This window comes from Ruditapes philippinarum, unplaced genomic scaffold (assembly GCF_026571515.1).
Source record: "Ruditapes philippinarum isolate M1 unplaced genomic scaffold, ASM2657151v2 ctg3824_1_1_1_1, whole genome shotgun sequence".
Lineage (NCBI taxonomy): Eukaryota > Metazoa > Mollusca > Bivalvia > Venerida > Veneridae > Ruditapes > Ruditapes philippinarum.
The window spans coordinates 6942-25734 of record NW_026852369.1 but is presented as its reverse complement, the minus strand read 5'-3'; the positions used below and the strand labels follow the sequence as shown (position 1 = coordinate 25734).

The window sequence follows — 18793 nt, the reverse complement described above, 5'->3', positions numbered from 1 at the left end:
ACTGCTGAAACTAAATGTGGTAGTAAGTTCGTATAAAAAATCACCATATCAAGCACTGCTAAGATTTGATGTGAAAGGTGATGCTTTACATTCCCAGCCATTTTACCAATTTTTTGTATACAATGATTAGAAAAAAGGTCATGGAATATGCTTTATCTTTTTAATATTTAAGTTTTGATATTTACGAAAGCCTAATAGTGTCAAATGAAATAAAAAATAAAAATACAAAGGCGTTATAACGCGAATAAAGGCGTTATTACGCGAATTAAAAGGCGTAATAACGCGAATAAAGGCGTTATAACGCGAATCAAAAGGCGTAATTACGCAAATCAGAAGGCGCAATAACGCGAAAAAAGGCGTAGCAACGCAAATAAAGGCGAAGTAACGCGGATAAAGGCGTTATAATGCGAATCAAAAGGCGTAATAACGCGAATCAAAAGGCGTAATAACGCGAATAAAGGCGTAATAACGCAAATCAAAAGGCGTAATAACGCGAATAAAGGCGTAATAACGCGAATAAAAGGCGTAATAACGCAAAATCAAAAGGCGTAGTAACGCGAATAAAGGCGTTGTAACGCGAACCAAAAGGCGTACTAACGCAAATTAAAACGCATTATAATGCCAATTTAATACCATATTTATACTAATCAAATGGCCTAGTAACGTGAGAAAGCAAGACCAATATTGATCTGAATTTATTGCTCAAGATATAAACTCGTAAAGAATAATATAATACACATTTACAATATCTAACATTCCGATTTTGCGCAGTAATAATGCAAACTATTTGTCATAAACTAATGAAGACTCTTTTATATTTGCCAATTTAAGGTGTCTTGGTTCCTTATAGGTCCATTGGACTGGACGTTAATACAGTTAATCTGAATTCACATGTATCACATATTGATTTTGCACATGTCACTATAGTAAATGAATTTCTTTTCTTATCTTATCTTATCTTATATCTTATCTTATCTTATATGTGCGTCATATGTTCAATTATCTTCGGATATATCCTATTTGTTTACCTTATAACATCTAGCATCTTCTAATTATGTGAATGCCATTCCTAATTAAGCTATAGGTAATAGGCTATAGGTAACAAGATTTGGGAAAACGTAAGGTATAAGTTAGTCACATTAGGGTGATTATTGATAAGTATGTTTAAATGGGGGATAGTGTTTTAGTTAAGTCACAATAATAGGAGACATTGCCTTCTTTGTCTATGTAGAAAAGTATCTATAGTTGGGTGATAGTTAACCTCTAATCTGACGAAAGCATTTCCTAATAAAAGATTTAAAAAATCAGACTGTGGCCTTAAGACAGAATTGAAAATAAAACGTTCGTATTGATCGATTTATTTAGATCAAATTGTTCTTCCTATCTTACATTACTAGGCCACTGTTTGGAATTTATATGGTATTAAATAAGCGTTATAACGCCTTTTGTTTTGCGTTATTATGCCTTTTGATTCGCGTTATTACGCCTTTTGATTCGCGTTATAACGCCTTTATTCACGTTATTACGCCTTTTGATTCGCGTTACGACGCCTTTATTCGCGTTAGTACGCCTTTTGATTTGCGTTATAACGCCTTTATTCGCGTAATTACGCCTTTTGATTCGCGTTAAAATGCGAATAAAGGCGTTACTACGCCTTTTGTTTCGCGTTATAACGCGAATAAAGGCGTTACTACGCCTTTTGAATCGCGTTATAACGCCTTTATTCGCGTTAGTACGCCTTTTGATTCGCGTTATAACGCGAATAAAGGCGTAACTACGCCTTTTGTTTCGCGTTATAACGCCTTTATTCGCGTTATTACGCCTTTTGATTCGCGTTATTACGCGAATAAAGGCGTTACTACGCCTTTTGTTTCGCGTTATAACGCGAATAAAGGCGTAACTACGCCTTTTGTTTCGCGTTATAACGCCTTTATTCGCGTTATTACGCCTTTTGATTCGCGTTATTACGCGAATAAAGGCGTTACTACGCCTTTTGTTTCGCGTTATAACGCGAATAAAGGCGTTAGTACGCCTTTTGATTCGCGTTATAACGCCTTTATTCGCGTTAGTACGCCTTTTGATTCGCGTTATAACGCCTTTATTCGCGTTAGTACTCCTTTTGATTCGCGTTATAACGCCTTTATTCGCGTTATTACGCCTTTTGATTCGCGTTATTACGCGAATAAAGGCGTTACTACGCCTTTTGATTCGCGTAATAACGCCTTTATTCGCGTTAGTACGCCTTTTGATTCGCGTTATAACGCCTTTATTTGCGTTAGTACGCCTTTTGATTCGCGTTATAACGCGAACCAAAAGGCGTAATAACGCAAATCAAAAGGCGTAGTAACGCGAATAAAGGCGTAGTAACGCGAATCAAAAGGCGTAATAACGCGAATCAAAAGGCGTTATAACGCGAACATAAAGGCGTAATAACGCGAACCAAAAGGCATAATAACGCGAAACGAAAGGCGTTATAACGCTAATTTAATACCATATCAATTCCAAACCGTGGCCGTATGATGTAAGATAGGAAAGAACAATGTTGATTGAAATGAATTGATCAAGATGTACTTTTTTATTTTCAATTATGTACGGATACGTCCTAAGGCCACAGTCTGATTTTTTTTAAATCTTTTATTAGGAAATGCTTTCGTGAGATTAGAGGTTACTATCACCCAACTATAGATACTATTCGATAAAGACAAAGAAGACAATGTCTCCTATAATTGTAACTTAACAGAAACACTTTTTACCCCTCTAAGCATACTTATCAATAATTAGAGATACTTTCACCCGAATGTGCCTTACGTATGCCTTACGTTTTTTCCAAATCTTGTTACCTATACCCAATTACCTATAGCGTAATTAGGAACGACATTTACATAATTAAAAGATACTACAGGTTATTAAGTAATTATACAGGACATATCCGTATACAATTGAACATATGACGCACATATAAAATAAGAAAGATATAAGAAAAAAATAGAAATTCATTTACTAAAGTGAAATGTGTAAAATCAATGATGTGAATTCAGAGTAACTGTATTGACATATAACCCAATGGACCTTTAAGTCTCCAAGTCACCTGATATTGACAAATATCAAAGAGTCTTTATTAGATTATTACAAATGGTTTGCAATATTACTGCGCAAATGGAATGATAGTTATTGTAAATGTATATTATATTATTCTATACGAGTTTATATCTTGTGCAATAAATTCAGATCAATATTGTTTTTCCTTTCCCACGTTACTAGGCCATTTGATAAGTATAAATACGGTATAAAATTGGCATTATAATGCGTTTCAATTTGCGTTATTACGCCTTTTGGTTCGCGTTACTACGCCTTTATTCGCGTTACTACGCCTTTTGATTCGGGTTATTACGCCTTTTGCTTCGCGTTATTACGCCTTTATTCGCGTTACTACGCCTTTTGATTTGCGTTATTACGCCTTTTGGTTCGCGTTACTACGCCTTTATTCGCGTTACTACGCCTTTTGTTTTGCGTTATAACGCCTTTTGGTTCGCGTTATAACGCAAATAAAGGCGTTATTACGCCTTTTAATTCGCGTTATAACACCTTGATTCGCGTTAATACGCCTTTTGATTCGCGTTATTACGCCTTTATTCGCGTTATTTCGCCTTTTGATTCGCGTTATAACGCCTTTATTCGCGTTACTTCGCCTTTATTTGCGTTGCTACGCCTTTCTTCGCGTTATTACGCCTTTTGATTTGCGTAATTACGCCTTTTGATTCGCGTAATAACGCCTTTAATCGCGTTATTACGCCTTTTGATTCGCGTAATTACGCCTTTATTCGCGTTATAACGCCTTTGCATTTTTATTTTTTATTTCATTTGACACTATTAGGCTTTCGTAGATATTACTTTTGTAGCACATTTGACTCTCCACTGCAGCTTAAATTTGTTTAAAGCCGCATGACTCCAGATGCGCCAAATATAATTAATTTTATTTATCAAGATAATTAAGCTGAAGAACGATGTACTGAGATTTAAAGAAAAATGAAAAAAAAATATATTCGAGTAATGTCATGTGTAATTACAAACAGATTTTGCAATATTTATCAAGTGCTATTTTATTTTGACCACTTTTAAATACACTAAAAAATCATGAAATAATGCATGAATCTGGAGGCGTGCTGCTTTAAGATCTTCATCACTTTGGAAAAGATACTTTTCAAAACTCAATGTACTTGAAGAACTGACGAAAGGCGACTTTTTTGCAAAATTGTTTTTTTGATATCACTGATTATTACTTAAAGATTCCACTCGAAGAATCAGTTCCTTGTAAGGAAAACAGTTCTTCTTTAAGCAATGCAAAGCAAACTCTATTCTACATTATGACAATCCCTAACGGCGACCCCGGCAAGGTAAGCTACTGTACTTATCAGTAGTAATTCGGTCATTATTGCTGCAAATTTTTTCATGCACGTGAACGAATTATTCAGTATTCTTATGTTCTTATGAAACTTAAAAATTAAGAAAAAAAAATCATTTCATTATTAATTTTATGTTCTAAATTACTTAAGTAACGTTGAATTTTATTCCTGCGGGCATGAATTTAGATTGTTGTTCTTGGGCCCATGCAAGTGGAGACGACGAGATATATCATCTCGTCACACACAGTCTGTTTCATTTTTACGAAAAATATTCTTTGTCTTGCCCAAAATAGTAATTGACATTAAGGACTTTTGATATTTTTCCTTCTCTTTGAATTGAAAAAGCCTCTTTATGTCAAAAGTTTTTAAGTGCTGCGCATTTGTTTTCATGTCCGACATATCAGTAAAATATTTACAATAACTTTATAGTTATTACATATTATTATGATTCCGATAAAAAGTATGACTAACAAGAGACGCTGAATCCATGTCCAACCGAACGTGTAATTTTTCATGTTTTTGATTAAGTTAGATAGATTCAGTAAGGTTATTACATTTTATGAAAACTTGCACTCATATAAAGGAAATTTTATAGTGACGAGCGGTGAGTCATCCAGTGGTAACCGCATGCAGCGCTGCGTATTAATAAGTTGTTATCTTAATTCGCTCTATTTCTACTTAAATTACTTAAATTTCTCAAGGATGAAACTATCAACCGATGTCCTGTAAACTTGAATTTTATATCTATTCGTGTTTAAAAATTAGATAATATCTCTATATTTGCACCCAAAACTAGAATGACTAGATAATATTTCAAATACTCGCCCATCTGGCTTTCTTCCAGTGAATAAAAAATAAAATCATAATGTAAATTTAAATTTTCATCAGTGCAATCCGAAATATAAAACACAGGGGGTTACTCGGAATTTACTTTTATGTATTTATAAGCTTACCAGTGGCATTAAAATCCTCAATGAAGTTCACTATTAATAAACAAACAACCATGACAAAAAAACCCCGTTTTTAAAGAAAATAAAAATATAATGTTTTTAATTAACTAAAACATCCAAGGATTAAAAACACGATTTCCATTAAAATCAATATAAAATGAACATAGTTGATCGTTTGTATAAAATTTGTTTGTTCTTTTGTCATCTTCAATAACCAATAGATTAATGTAATATTAATAGATTTTATCTACAATGCACTGAATTTTTCGGCTTAAAGTTATTTGTTCGTTTTTTAAAGCAAACATGTTTTAGGGCATAGTTTTTTCACCATTTAGTCATTGAGATTGATTATCAAAAGATTGCTTAACCAATAGTAGGTTGTAATAATTTAATAACAAAGGTTAGCTTTCTAAAAAAACTAGTAGCGACTATCTTTGCCATTTCTGTTTCCTGGGTAGGGTTAAAAAATTTGAATTGACAGCTCTCTCAGTTTAACAACAACTTGGGTAATGACGGAATATTCCATTTTTAACAAGGGGGCAATTTGCCCCAAAGCGGTCACTTGAGGACTACATATATCAAGATGCATCCAAATAGAAAGAATGTAGTCCCTCTGTATATGTACTTTCACTTTTTGGCCGTTGTACTTTTTGATATTTCAGTTCCCAATGACCTTGACTTTTTGACCTGAAAATGTGTGTGGTAAAGTAGAACTCATTTCAATGTGTCTCCATATATGAAGTTTAATTGTTGTATAGGGCCAATAAGTATTGGAACGAATGGACAATAAACAGTCCTATTCATGTCTATATACTCGTAAATCAAGTACCCCCTTGGTTGGGGGTGAATATTGACTTATGGGGGCATGGTTAACATTTGATTTGTATAAGTTCACAAGGCAATACTACATAACCGATATTTAAGCTTCATGCATTGAAGTATTATACAATAAGACTAAAACATATATTTTTCTATGCAGGTTAATATAAATCATACACTTTCCCCTTGGGGCGTGAATATTTTGACCCAAGGGACATGATTTAGATACATGTACATTTTGTAGTGGTCCAGAAAAAGCAATACCACATGCCAAATAATTAAGCTTTAGGCATTTTAGTATGAGAAAATAAGGCTTAAATGTGTATTTTTTTCTATATAAGTCAAGTTGTCCCATTATCTAGACCTACATATGCAACAGGCTGGAACCATTCGAGCAACTTTGAAATTGGACTACCGCAGGGCCATTTCTGTAAATTTGGTTGATGTGCAGTCATTGGTTTCAAAAAAGGAGATGTTTGTTTAAAAGAAAAAGTTGACGACGTATGATGACAGACAACGGATGAAGGGGGGGTCACAATAAGCACACTATGAGGCAGTTGTGCTCTGGTGAGTAAAAACAGTAGATAAAGGGTTATAATATCGTTAGAAAGCTTTACACAATGAACATTTCCTGTACACAGATTGAAATTATGATGATGAACTAGTGTGCAAAGTTAAAGCCACATGTTAATAGACTTTTGAAAATATATGAGGTAGTACACAAACTTAAAACGAACATTTTAAGTGAAAATATGCATAATTTTGTCAAAATGCTTGATACAGTTACCTTATCCAGTGTACAGGTTGGGGCATGATGATGAATAATGTGCAAAGTTTCAAAGCCAGATGTCAATGGAATCTAAAAATATTTGCATATTCGTAAATTCTAAATAGAAAAAAAGGGAATAATTATGCCAATATGCTTATTATAATTACCTCATCCTGTGTACAAGTTGAAACGTGATAGTGATCAAGTGTGAAAAAAGTTTCAAAGCTATCTGTCAATTGATTTTTTGAAAATATTTTGTGGTAGTATGTACACCTTTAACATAAGTGGTTACGCTGATGCTCGGGGTCTAGGATAGCTCTCATTTTTTTCGAATAGTCGAGCTTGAACATCATTTTGTTTTGCTAGAGCGTTATTGCAAAGGACTTGCAGCTTTAAATTTTCCCATTAACAGCTGCGAGTTTACAGTTTATTGGGGCATTTTGTTTTGAGGAAGTGAGCTGGCTTATTAAAGATATGCATGTCTATTCAGGTGCCTACTTGTACCTGAATAATGCTTAAATGGGACACCAGATGTATTATTTCGCTAGTGAAGCTGGAGTTGTCATATGTCTTTTTTTATTAAAAATTAATATTATCAACTCCAATGGAGACAAAGAAATTCCTGTGGTGGTTTTAAGGAATTTAACAAAAAAGTGACATACAAATGAACAACAGGAAAAAGTAATATCAAACTTTAATCATTAGACTATACCTTAGCATAAATGTATGAAATAAATAACAAATACAAAACAAAAATAACAATTTGATAACAAAAGAATTATGCTATAGGTGGTCTATTAAAAACAGGAATGATTGAGGGCAATAATATAGCTGATCTTTTTGTAAGCTGATTGACACTGATGTTAATTAACCAAACGAAAACTTACTTTTGGAGTCCAGCTCAGACAGGCGAATCATATAAAAAGCTGGGAGCCAAACTTCGTATATATTTGGAGTTTAAAGTTGTTTACATTGTTTTGTTTCCTCAGTAAAATGCTAACGTAACACCGAAGCGAGCCGGCATGATATAATAATATAATACAAATTAACCCATGTTTGGTTTGACGAAGTAGTGAGTGCTTGGAACACAAGATATATATTTTGAACATGGTTTATATGAAGAAAAACAAACATTTAAGGTGACAACGGAGTCAATTATTACTGAAAATACTTAAAATGAGATTCTTTGCTTAGTAGATTTATCAACCTTTTCTGAACACAGTCGTGGTTTAATTTTGGAAGCAGTTAGTCCAAAAAATGTGTTTTTAAACGTTTTAAAACGGTACCTGTACCATTTTTATCTGCTATTCGCGAAACCTGTCAATTATCGATAACGCTCCGCCCCCTGTCGAGGCATCAATGAGGGAAATCGGTAGTTCCATATATCCGTGAATTACCCGTCCATACTGGTCCATACTACTCGTAATTCATGTATCGTACAAATACCGTACATCTTTTATGAATATCGTCTACCTTTTATTAAGCATTTTTATAAAATAAGAAATTGTCGGCCAATGTACGTAACATAATGTATGAAATATAAATAATTAAGCATAGCGGCAAATCGCACGACCACGGGTTGATTTAAAATATAGTTGCTAAGATATCCATAATGTGTGAAAATAATTTGTCTGTCCCGTTAATCTGATAGATATTACATTGAGTTTATGGACTTTTGTACGGATTCATCGGCTTGCTTTACATTCAACCTCGTTTTCTAACAATGTCAAGTAAAACAACAACAAAAACAGACAACATTTTTATGTGAACGCCTATATGACTTATGGTAAGGTGTCCCTGACAAATTTATAAACCATTTTAGATTGTTTAAGGATGATCATTTCTCTATGAATCAATAAAAAAAGATATTAATATATACTATCAGTGAATGCTCTGAATAAATTGTTCGCCAGTAAATCGAACACAGTACTAATAAACCTGGGACAAAGTATGGAATTTATTGTATATCCCAGTAGAAACTGGATATCTATGCCGTGCATAGATAATTTTCATGATAAAAGAAGTCATAAAGGTCAGATCATAATGATCGAGTGATACCTTTTATTTCTATTATAATATGTCAAGCATTTATTTCAATTTGGAGGAAGAAATATATAATATCCCGTTTTTATTTTTACATTTACCATGGACTTTAAAAGACCATCAGAAGCTCAGTTTTTTTGTTATTTTAATTTATATTTTAACGGAATTTCATACACGAATACACAGACAGAGTGACACTGGTATAATATAATAATAATGCTGATGATAATAATAATAAACTTCAAAAGTGAAACAATTAAATACCCCGCTAGCGGTGCGCAAATACGTTCCATTTCCCCCCACCGAGTGCCTCAAATTTTACCGAAAGTCACGTGACATGTGCGACCGACAGTAAATCACTTAAGATTTGAAGAAATTTCTGTTATAAACTGATATTAATCAGCAACTTTTAATTGGTCAGATGTCACTGGGTCATAAAATGTTGTTAGAGTATGTTAGCGCAACTTGTGACCCTCTCTGGTGCGATATTTGTGTATTATCCAGTTATTTAGCGTGAAACGTAGGGGTCCGAGAGAGAACAGCCGATTTATGACACTTCGTTTGATGCGGGTCGGACTAACTTTGAATCGGCATAACTTTTTTAATAATCAAGCAATTAACATGCGGTTTAAAGCACATGAAAGTGAATTTATTTACGGAGGGAACCGTGTCAGGGATTTTTGTTTGCTCAATCAGCGACTTAATTATCTTTAATTACGTAATATGTATGGTGAAAAAAGTCGCATAAAATGTTTGACGTTACGTAATATTTTTTTGAGAAAAGATAGAAAAAATTTGAGACACGGTTCCCCAGATATTATAAGTATGTTTATTTTCCAAAAGTTTGATGACAAAAAAATAAAAAATGACTTTGATATGACGATTTAAAATTTTAGGATTTTTATTAAAAATCAATCATTTACAAAGGCATTTTTTTCAAATATGTTATTTTTTATGTTGATCAACGACATTTAATGCACAAAGATTAAATAAATAACAATTATTACTAAAATAAATTGGTTTAAATGACATTTATGTGAGTACCACGGAAAGTGTCTGTTGTCACCTTAAACTTTGTCGACCTAAGATCTACACTCTTTAAAATGCAAATACCATTTTAAAAACAAAATTTGACATCACAGACAAACTTTGTTCCCAAAGTTCAATTAAATATAACATTATAACTTTGATGAAATACGTGTAATGAAATTATAAATATATTGTATTTCCTTTTCCAATTTTTGTGAAAAGACGGAGTACTCATAAAGTTGTCTTTTTACGAACTTTCAACAATAAATGCATCTAATATTCTTTTATTTCAAATGCAGGTATATATCTTAATATTTTCAAAATATATCATAAAAAAATAGAAAATTCTTTTTTCTTATTTTATATTGTTTTCGAATTTCATGATTAAAATGCCTTCCTTCTGAACATGAAAAATTAATTGTTAATAATTAAACCTTTTCATGCATATCCCATCGAAATTGTTCGACGGTTGGCGAGAACGTTAAAGTGAATGCGAACAAAATAATTGTGAAACCACCCTTTAACATTGGTATAATTCTAAATAGGAAATGACAAGTCTTTATAATCGCAACACTATGTTAACTATACAATAACTGTTCACCTATTCCACCTATGTTGTTTCACTTAACAATATAGAGACCATTTTGGACGAAATTTGTCCCAAAAAATTGTACAAGAAATACAACTCGCTAAGTTTTACATCAACTCTTTTTTTCTGTATTGTATCATTGAAAAAAGAATAGCGTACATACAAGGCTTCAGTCAATTTTGCCTTCCTTATATTTAGTAAGCGATATTGTTTTCATGATTTAAGCTGCAAATGATATTATAACATCTTAATGATATTTCAGCACTTATGAACACATAGCCATATCAATCTCTTGGCCCAAAAAGTCCACTTGTTGTATACTCCAAATAAATAAGGCAATTTTGTCCTTGATATTTAAACGGCTCATAATACATACATATGAGTAATGTAAGAGAACAAACAGCTGCAAAACGATTTAAATGACAATCACCCTTCTACTAGTTGTCCCCATGTGTAACACTTATGTGTTAACATTTATGTCACTGTTGCAAAAGGTTACATACATGAAAAGAACATACATTTCACAAAATCATTGATAATATCCAGTTTGCTACCTTGGTTTTAAATGATCTTGGACTTATTTCAAACTAACTTGAGACTTTCTAAATGAGAAATGGCAGGAATGTTTTATAAATAACAAATGTTGCAATTTATTTGTTGGACACATGGTCATATGTTTCATCAATGTCTTTACCACTTTTATTATATATATTTTCGCTCACAATTTGATTTTTCGTCTCAGTTCCGGCTGTATTGTAAACATTTTCCATATCTTCATTCAGTTTGCCATACATATTGCTACTTTCATCGATTTTAGCACTTTTTTCAGGACCAGTGATGTCGTACGTTTCATCTGCTCCCAACTTGTTATAAATGTTATCGTTTGGATTGCTCATGTTTTTAACAGCAGCTTTAGTGGTATCATATGTTTCATCTAATGTGCATGATTTAGTTAGATTTTCCTTACCAAAACCATATGCCTGGGAATAAGAACTGTCAGCATTTGGTTTGGGCACACTATCGTTCTCTGCCAAATGTAAGGGAATGTTGCGTTGCTATAAACAACCTCATGTTCAGTATTTGGTATTTTTGGTGTGGCCGATCGTCTGCAAAAAAACATCGGGATAAAAGGAATGAGTTGTTTCATTATACAATCCAATCATCATAAATTAAGACGGTATGGTTAATATGTAAATACAATGTTTTTTATTATAAACTAAGTCAATGATAATGCCTGAACTCGTTTTCTGTTAAGCAAATTTATCAATGTTTATCGCTCAAAGTAACTATTATTCTGAAGATAAAATAAAATTTTAATCCATGGCAAATTAAGTGAGCATTAATATGTATACATAACATTTTTATGGATTTAGAAATGAATTAGAATCTATAAAATTGTGTGCTTCACCTCCTCCTGAATATCACAACAACGGTAACAGCTAATATACCAACAGCCACTAAAGTCCCAACTGAGGCACCAACAATGACATAGACTGTAGAATCTCCATCTGAAAACCGTTTAATATAAATCCATTTTTATAGAATAAAATATATGAATAAATTATTAATTATATACATTATACATTTCTATATCTGGATAATTAAAATGTTGTAGGCTCATTGTGATTTAGACTGTATAGTGACGGTAGTGGAGATAAGTGCAAGCCATCGGGCGTGCAAAATAGCACGACTTTTGTCGATAAAGTCGTCAAAGTCGACATTTTCTCACAAATAATGTTACATATTTTTATGTATATGTTTGATAATTAAATATTAATTTTCCAATAATAAAATAGTAACTCTGCTCAGCTTATTGTTAGAATAATTTTCTAGCAATACGATATAAAATGTTTGCAAGCATCTTTAAATTAATTTATAGTGCCATTCTTGGAAAAATCAATAGATCTATAATTTTATTTATGAAAAAGTTTAGAACTTAGATTGTTTTTTTTTTACAAAGACTCATGTTAAAGTTTATAAGACGTAACAATTTATCATATCTAATTTGTCTAACAGGTTTTATGTTTAATTCATAAAAAGTTGATACTACAAGGATCATCATACGAACATCATTTTGTGTTTGAATTATAGAACACTATTTCTAGTTATACATTTTATTCATATTCAACTTGTTAGATATAAACAAATATCAAGGAATCAATAAAAAACAATCTTAAACTTTATAATTTTGATATTTACACGATATATCTGTTCACGATACAATTTCATATTTTTTCTTAGGAAATTGTTGAAACAATCTTAAATTACACATATTTCTAACAAATGTCTTTTTTTTAAGATAAATATGCCAAAGCAACAAACCCTCATTGCCGACATTCTGTTCTCCATACAGTTTCATTGATGTACGGTTGGATGACACCTGTACAGCCAATGAACTACTACTATACATTGATGTGGTAGATGATTGTGATGATGTATCAGGATACATGCGTGTACCTTCAACAATGATGAAAAAAGATAAAAATAAAACAATGAAAACGTACCCATACACAAATATGTTTGTTAGATATTTCAAAAGTAAGATTATATAAAGTTATACCAATACGCATTAAGTCAACAGATTGGTTGTAATTTCAACGCATACAAATGCATTCAGTTGGCTTTATGAAAATATAAAAATTGTCATCATTTACAGAATTATAAAAGCTATCTTGAAATTCGACTGATTAATTCAGAAGTTTTTATGGATTTAACTCAATACAGGATTGGAGCAGTACCTGTAGACGCTTGCAGAAATCATGATCACAAAATAGACAAATATCGTTTTTTTCGCCGATTTTTACATTTTTCATTCATTATCTGACATAAATCGGTGTGAAAAGATGAATTAGACGTTTTAAAGTTCATTCCGTTGGGTCAAAAAGCAAGATTTTGGCATTTTATAGTTCAAGCGCCTTGTCCGGTATATACCGGAATACGGTATTTAGTGTCGTGCTCCAATCCTTTTTTTAGTCACACTCAGTTTTTATATAGATGACTAAATGCTAGATATCGGTAAAATATATTTAAAGCATATTATTTGCATGAAAAACCGGATGAGTCTTGTATATTTGTATATTTGCATGTAATAATAATATTTAGCTTAAATCCAGGAGTGTTATAAACTTAACATGGTAACCGTGTAATTAGAAAAATATCCGATTGAATCATAAGAAAACAAACAATTTGTAAGATTCTCATCCGGTTTCTTATCTTTAAAACAATTAACCCGGTCATTTGGGCATGCACTGTAGCTCATTTATCTGAATAGTGTAGTTTTTTCTTAAAAGTTATCTCCCATTTACTTCGTACAATTGAGAAGTTTACTTTTTCTCGTTGATGTAAATCTGAATGAAGTTTTAGTTGATCCTGTATTGATTGTCTTTCCTTGACCTAAAAATAATATACTAGTAAATGTATATGTTATGGTCCTCCGATATACACACGCTGATACTGGTTCGTTAAAAAGCTTTATACGATGTAATTTCTTCAAAAAAATGCAGATTTATTTTTCTTAAACAATATACCGAATATTGAAGCACTTAAAGTTATCAACTTTTATAGACAAACAATGCCTTTACTACTTTGTAAATGTACACTGTATACATTCTTATTCAGAATTAATAGTCTGTCTTATCAAAGATTAACCACATTATGTTGATTACTTACCTAGTCGGCATTCACCCTTCTACAAATATTCTTAATGTTCATCGTACATTTGTAAACAGAATTATTTTGCGTGTCGTAATTGAAGAGAAACACCCAAACTTATTGACACAGTGTATTAAATGATTTCCATATTTTCCTTTAAAATATGTTATTTGATATATACTTACTTTTGATACCTTCTATATTTCTACCTTTATATATCTCTAGATTTTGTTTTGTTTAAGTCATGATGTAATAGATAAGTTACTACTTGAATTAAAGAAGCATTTGAAAGAGCGTTTGTCAAAAGTATAGAAGCATTTTATCAAGTGATGTGTATAAAGGAATGCCATTGCCGAACGGTTTAATTGATCCAAGTACAATGATAGGACGAAATAGACCGGTGATGTTAAAGTATACATTAATCGAAAGGAATCAGTTGTACAAAGTATAAAACCCTGTAAGTAAGAGGAACGCTAAAAGAAAGAAATACGGGGTCCTTAAAGAATGCCCCAAACAGTAAAATTCACAATATTGCAAGATTTGATCGATTCAATTTTTTGACAACAGTGGCAAGTAAAAACACTCACCCGGGTCGTTGAACACTGCCAATCCTTACTTACCGTCAATACATAAAGCTTTGTATTGAGTGTTGTCAGGTTTAAATTTGAGAACTGCACCAGTTCTTGTCACATAACCAAATCGAGCATTCGGCAGACTGCCATCATATTTTGTGTTGGTTTTTGATCCAATTATCCTATCATATTCTGTTGAAATACAGTATCCAATGTTATTCAGACACAATTTGATTGCTATTGCTCCACATATAAGTTGATAATGATAATCTTAAATGTAAATGTATTATATATACTTAAGATGCAAGAGATTTCTAGTACTTATCTAAGAGATCATGGAACCAAAACAGAGAATTGGACGAAATATTTAAAGTCATGATAATTATTGTGCATGCAAGCATTTAGAAAAAATTAAGATTTGTTTTGACGAACCACAAGGTAATATGTCGTAAAAAATAACATTTGTATTCCGAGATAAAAATTGCTCCTTTGGTTTATGACAAAACTTTTATCGTAGATTTGCAATCCGCTAACCACATACAAGGTATATAGCCATTTGGCAATAACAAATATAACACCGGCCACTGTTATAAAGTAATATAATTATATTGTTATTCATCACCGGAAGACTAAAATTATGATTCTTCTAGTCATTGCTAATGTTTAAATTCTCCAAATACCTTTGTATTCATAAATGACGTCACTGCAAATGATGCTAGTCCATACTGGACTACGAAAGGTCATATTTGTTGCCCGCATCTCATTGTATGTTAGTGAATGTCTTGATCTGTTAAAACAAATTTCTGCGCTTTCCTTCCATCTGTGATTTTCTTCAGGATGAGTCTCAGTCGATACTAAAATTTATAAATACAAAACTACAACACTACTCCAACTACTAAATCAAAGACTTCCCTCAAAACAGAACTTTTAAAGCAAACCTTCAGGTAAATGATTAAGTTCAACCTGCAATTTTACATTTTACTTGAATATAAACATATAAAAGGTTATCTGCCTGTTCAAAATGATAATCTAATGTGTGTGAAAATGTTTTATGTGCTTATTTACATTTTAACTGTGACGTTACTTCATGTATAAATAATGATTACCATTATAACAATAAAGTTTGTAGACCTGCTCGCAAGCGATCCATTTATACAGCTTAGAAAAAGTATTTCCATTTTCTGGCTGAGTTTGGAATGTTAAACACTTTGATTCGTCGGCGTCTTGAGGATGAGTTTTGACCACTGTATACACATAAAAAAAACATTTTTTTATCATATTAAAAATCCATGTAAACGATTCATATACAACATGTATTTGACATTCAATAAACAAGATCAATGAACGCAACCCCACACCACCCGCGGCAAGGAGCCCAGGAAGACTCATAACAAAAACAGGCCAGGGCGCAAACCGACAGAATATCTAAAACCTCATGAAGCAGCCAAGACATAAGACAGGCTTCATCATATATGTAATAATATGTAACGTTGTGCTGTTGTTTTATCGGTTTATCTATATTCACAAATGTTTGACAAAAGTTGTTTAAGAACAAAATTTGATAGAAATGTACTTACATGTGTACACTGAAACACAATAGTTTTTAAAAGAACAAGTCAAAAAACTATGGCATAATGATTTACACATCTCTGATGTTTACATTCTTGGTTACATGTTAAATTCTATAGTCAATTTCAAAATACATCAACACATTAAAAATAACTATAAAACATCTTCAAGTAAGAAAAGTGACATAAGATAGACACACATACGAATTCTAATTATTGACACATTTTATATTTTATAAAACAGTTGTTTGATTGATATTCAGGATAAAAGAATGAAACAATAATGAAAGAAATACATGTAAATCATTCCAAAGTTATGACACAACTTTCAAGTTATATAATTTGAAAATCAGCCTTATGGATATGCTAATAATTGAAACTATCGCATGTCTTCAATGTCTTCTAAATACTAAGTAAGTACAATTTTGATGAATTTTTTTATAAAGACAACTATTTGAAATTACGTACCATCTTTATTTACTCTGTAGATCGACACGCAATTAATGGGAGAAGGGTAAGATACATCTTCATGATAATTTACCTCGTTTTTGCAATAGCACTACAAATATAAAGTCATGTATTTTCTTAATTTTGAAATAGAAGGTCGATCGGCTTTTTTCGGACAGACATTCAATACTGTCACTTACTATCCAAATATCAAAATATACTATTAAAGCAGCTGACAAAATTTACTTGGAAACAAATTTTCCGTAAAGTTAATTATGACGACAGCCATGATACATACGACGCCCGTTTATGAATCCAGAAACAATTTTCCGATAATAATAAAAGAATTTGACAATATTATAAATAAATTTTAATAACTCAAAAGCTGCTTCTACCCAAGGCAATATCTTAAACGAATATCTGAAGAGTACTTAACATCTAATTGTACTTTTTAAACAAAATTTTCGGACTGGTATTTTGCCAGATTCATAGTTACTTGGAACAATTAAACCCATATATAAAAAAGAAATGATCATCCATTAACCCTGGAAAGTGTAGACCTATTACTATTTTTAGCTGTTTAGGTAAAGTTTTACTGCTATCCTTAATGACCGATTGACATACCAATCGACTTGCAGACAGAACTTTTTGATCAAACTGTTTGTATAATTGTGAAACATGTGGCTTTGACAACCTTGACCTAATAGATGCTGTTCATAATAATTTTATTATAAAGATCACTAAATCAACAAAAAAGCACCCCATTATATATACTCTTTAGAGAGTTAGGCCGCAACCCCTTAGAATTAGTAATTAAAACTAGAATTGTAAATTACTGGTGCAAACTGATTGCTCCGCGCCCAAAGGCGCGGAACTATTTGTGTTTACTATTTTTTTTTGTCCATGGGCCCGGATTTGATCAATTAATCCCTTCGATTTACAGCTAAAAATAAATCCGCATTCAAGAACTCCTTTCGATTTCTATATTGGTTTCCCCTTCAGTGATTCGCAACATATCATATTAATAAAAGAGAACCGGAAAGCAGTTCTGCTGTACATGAATTCGAAAGCCATAAATGGCTATAAATGTTCTGATTTTTGACACTTATGTTATAAATGTGTTATTTCCCTTTTTTAGTAGTTTTAGTAGTACATGAAATTACAAGAAAAGCATTGATGCAAAGCATCAACGGGCGACGCCAAAAGAATTTGGTCCAGTTTTTGCACCCACATACTTAACAAAAGATGTGTCCTTTATAGCAGTACCATTACATGTGACCGGGAAGCTAGGCCCAGTTTAAGTTGAAACTTAAACCAAAAATAAAAGACTCTGTCTTGCCAAGATGCAAATACTATTTATAGTCAATTAACACTCTTTAAAGACTCATGCTATAAGAAAGAATTTCTTTAGATTTATTTTACCAGATACAAAGATACCTGAGTCATCAGCATATAATCACAGGCACGAGTATCGGCCATGGGAAGAAAAAAGTATGACCAGATTGATAAAAAAACTGTTTTCATCTTAAAAGTGTCACCCCCCCCCCCCAAAAAAAAAGAGTAAATATTGACCGCCTTTTAAAATATACTATTAACTTAAAGTATATTTTTAAATGGGGGTCATTATTTACATTTTTTTTTGGTTTTTGACACTTTTAAGATGAACACAGGTTTTTTTATCAATCTGGTCATATTTTTTCTTCCCAGGTCTGATACTCGTGCCTGTGCATATAATAAAAGCTTATTGCTCAGGGTTGCAGACATGTCATTGACATATATTAGACATAAAAGAGGACCTAAAATGAACATCAGGGGGACACCATAGGTACTCAGAGCAGTAATAGAATGAGTACCAGCCACATCCACCAGCTGCTGTCTATCAGAGATAAGACTTAAACCATGTAAGAATGTCATTACATATGGCAGATGCTTGAAGTTTCATGAAGAAGAAGT

General features: G+C 32.2%; 1 protein-coding gene across 2 annotated transcripts; it reads right to left on the bottom strand.

The window, feature by feature from the left end:
- Positions 1–10527: 10527 nt before the first annotated feature.
- Positions 10528–16069, bottom strand: LOC132758368 (uncharacterized; the record flags this gene model as incomplete). 2 transcript variants are annotated; one of them, XM_060749989.1, is given in 7 exon segments in its annotated part: positions 10528–11708; positions 12011–12110; positions 12925–13059; positions 13930–13995; positions 14874–15017; positions 15506–15679; positions 15932–16069. In XM_060749989.1, coding segments are annotated over 7 exon segments (911 nt in total), but the record flags the coding sequence as incomplete, so codon positions are not given.
- Between the last annotated feature and the right edge of the window lie 2724 nt (positions 16070–18793).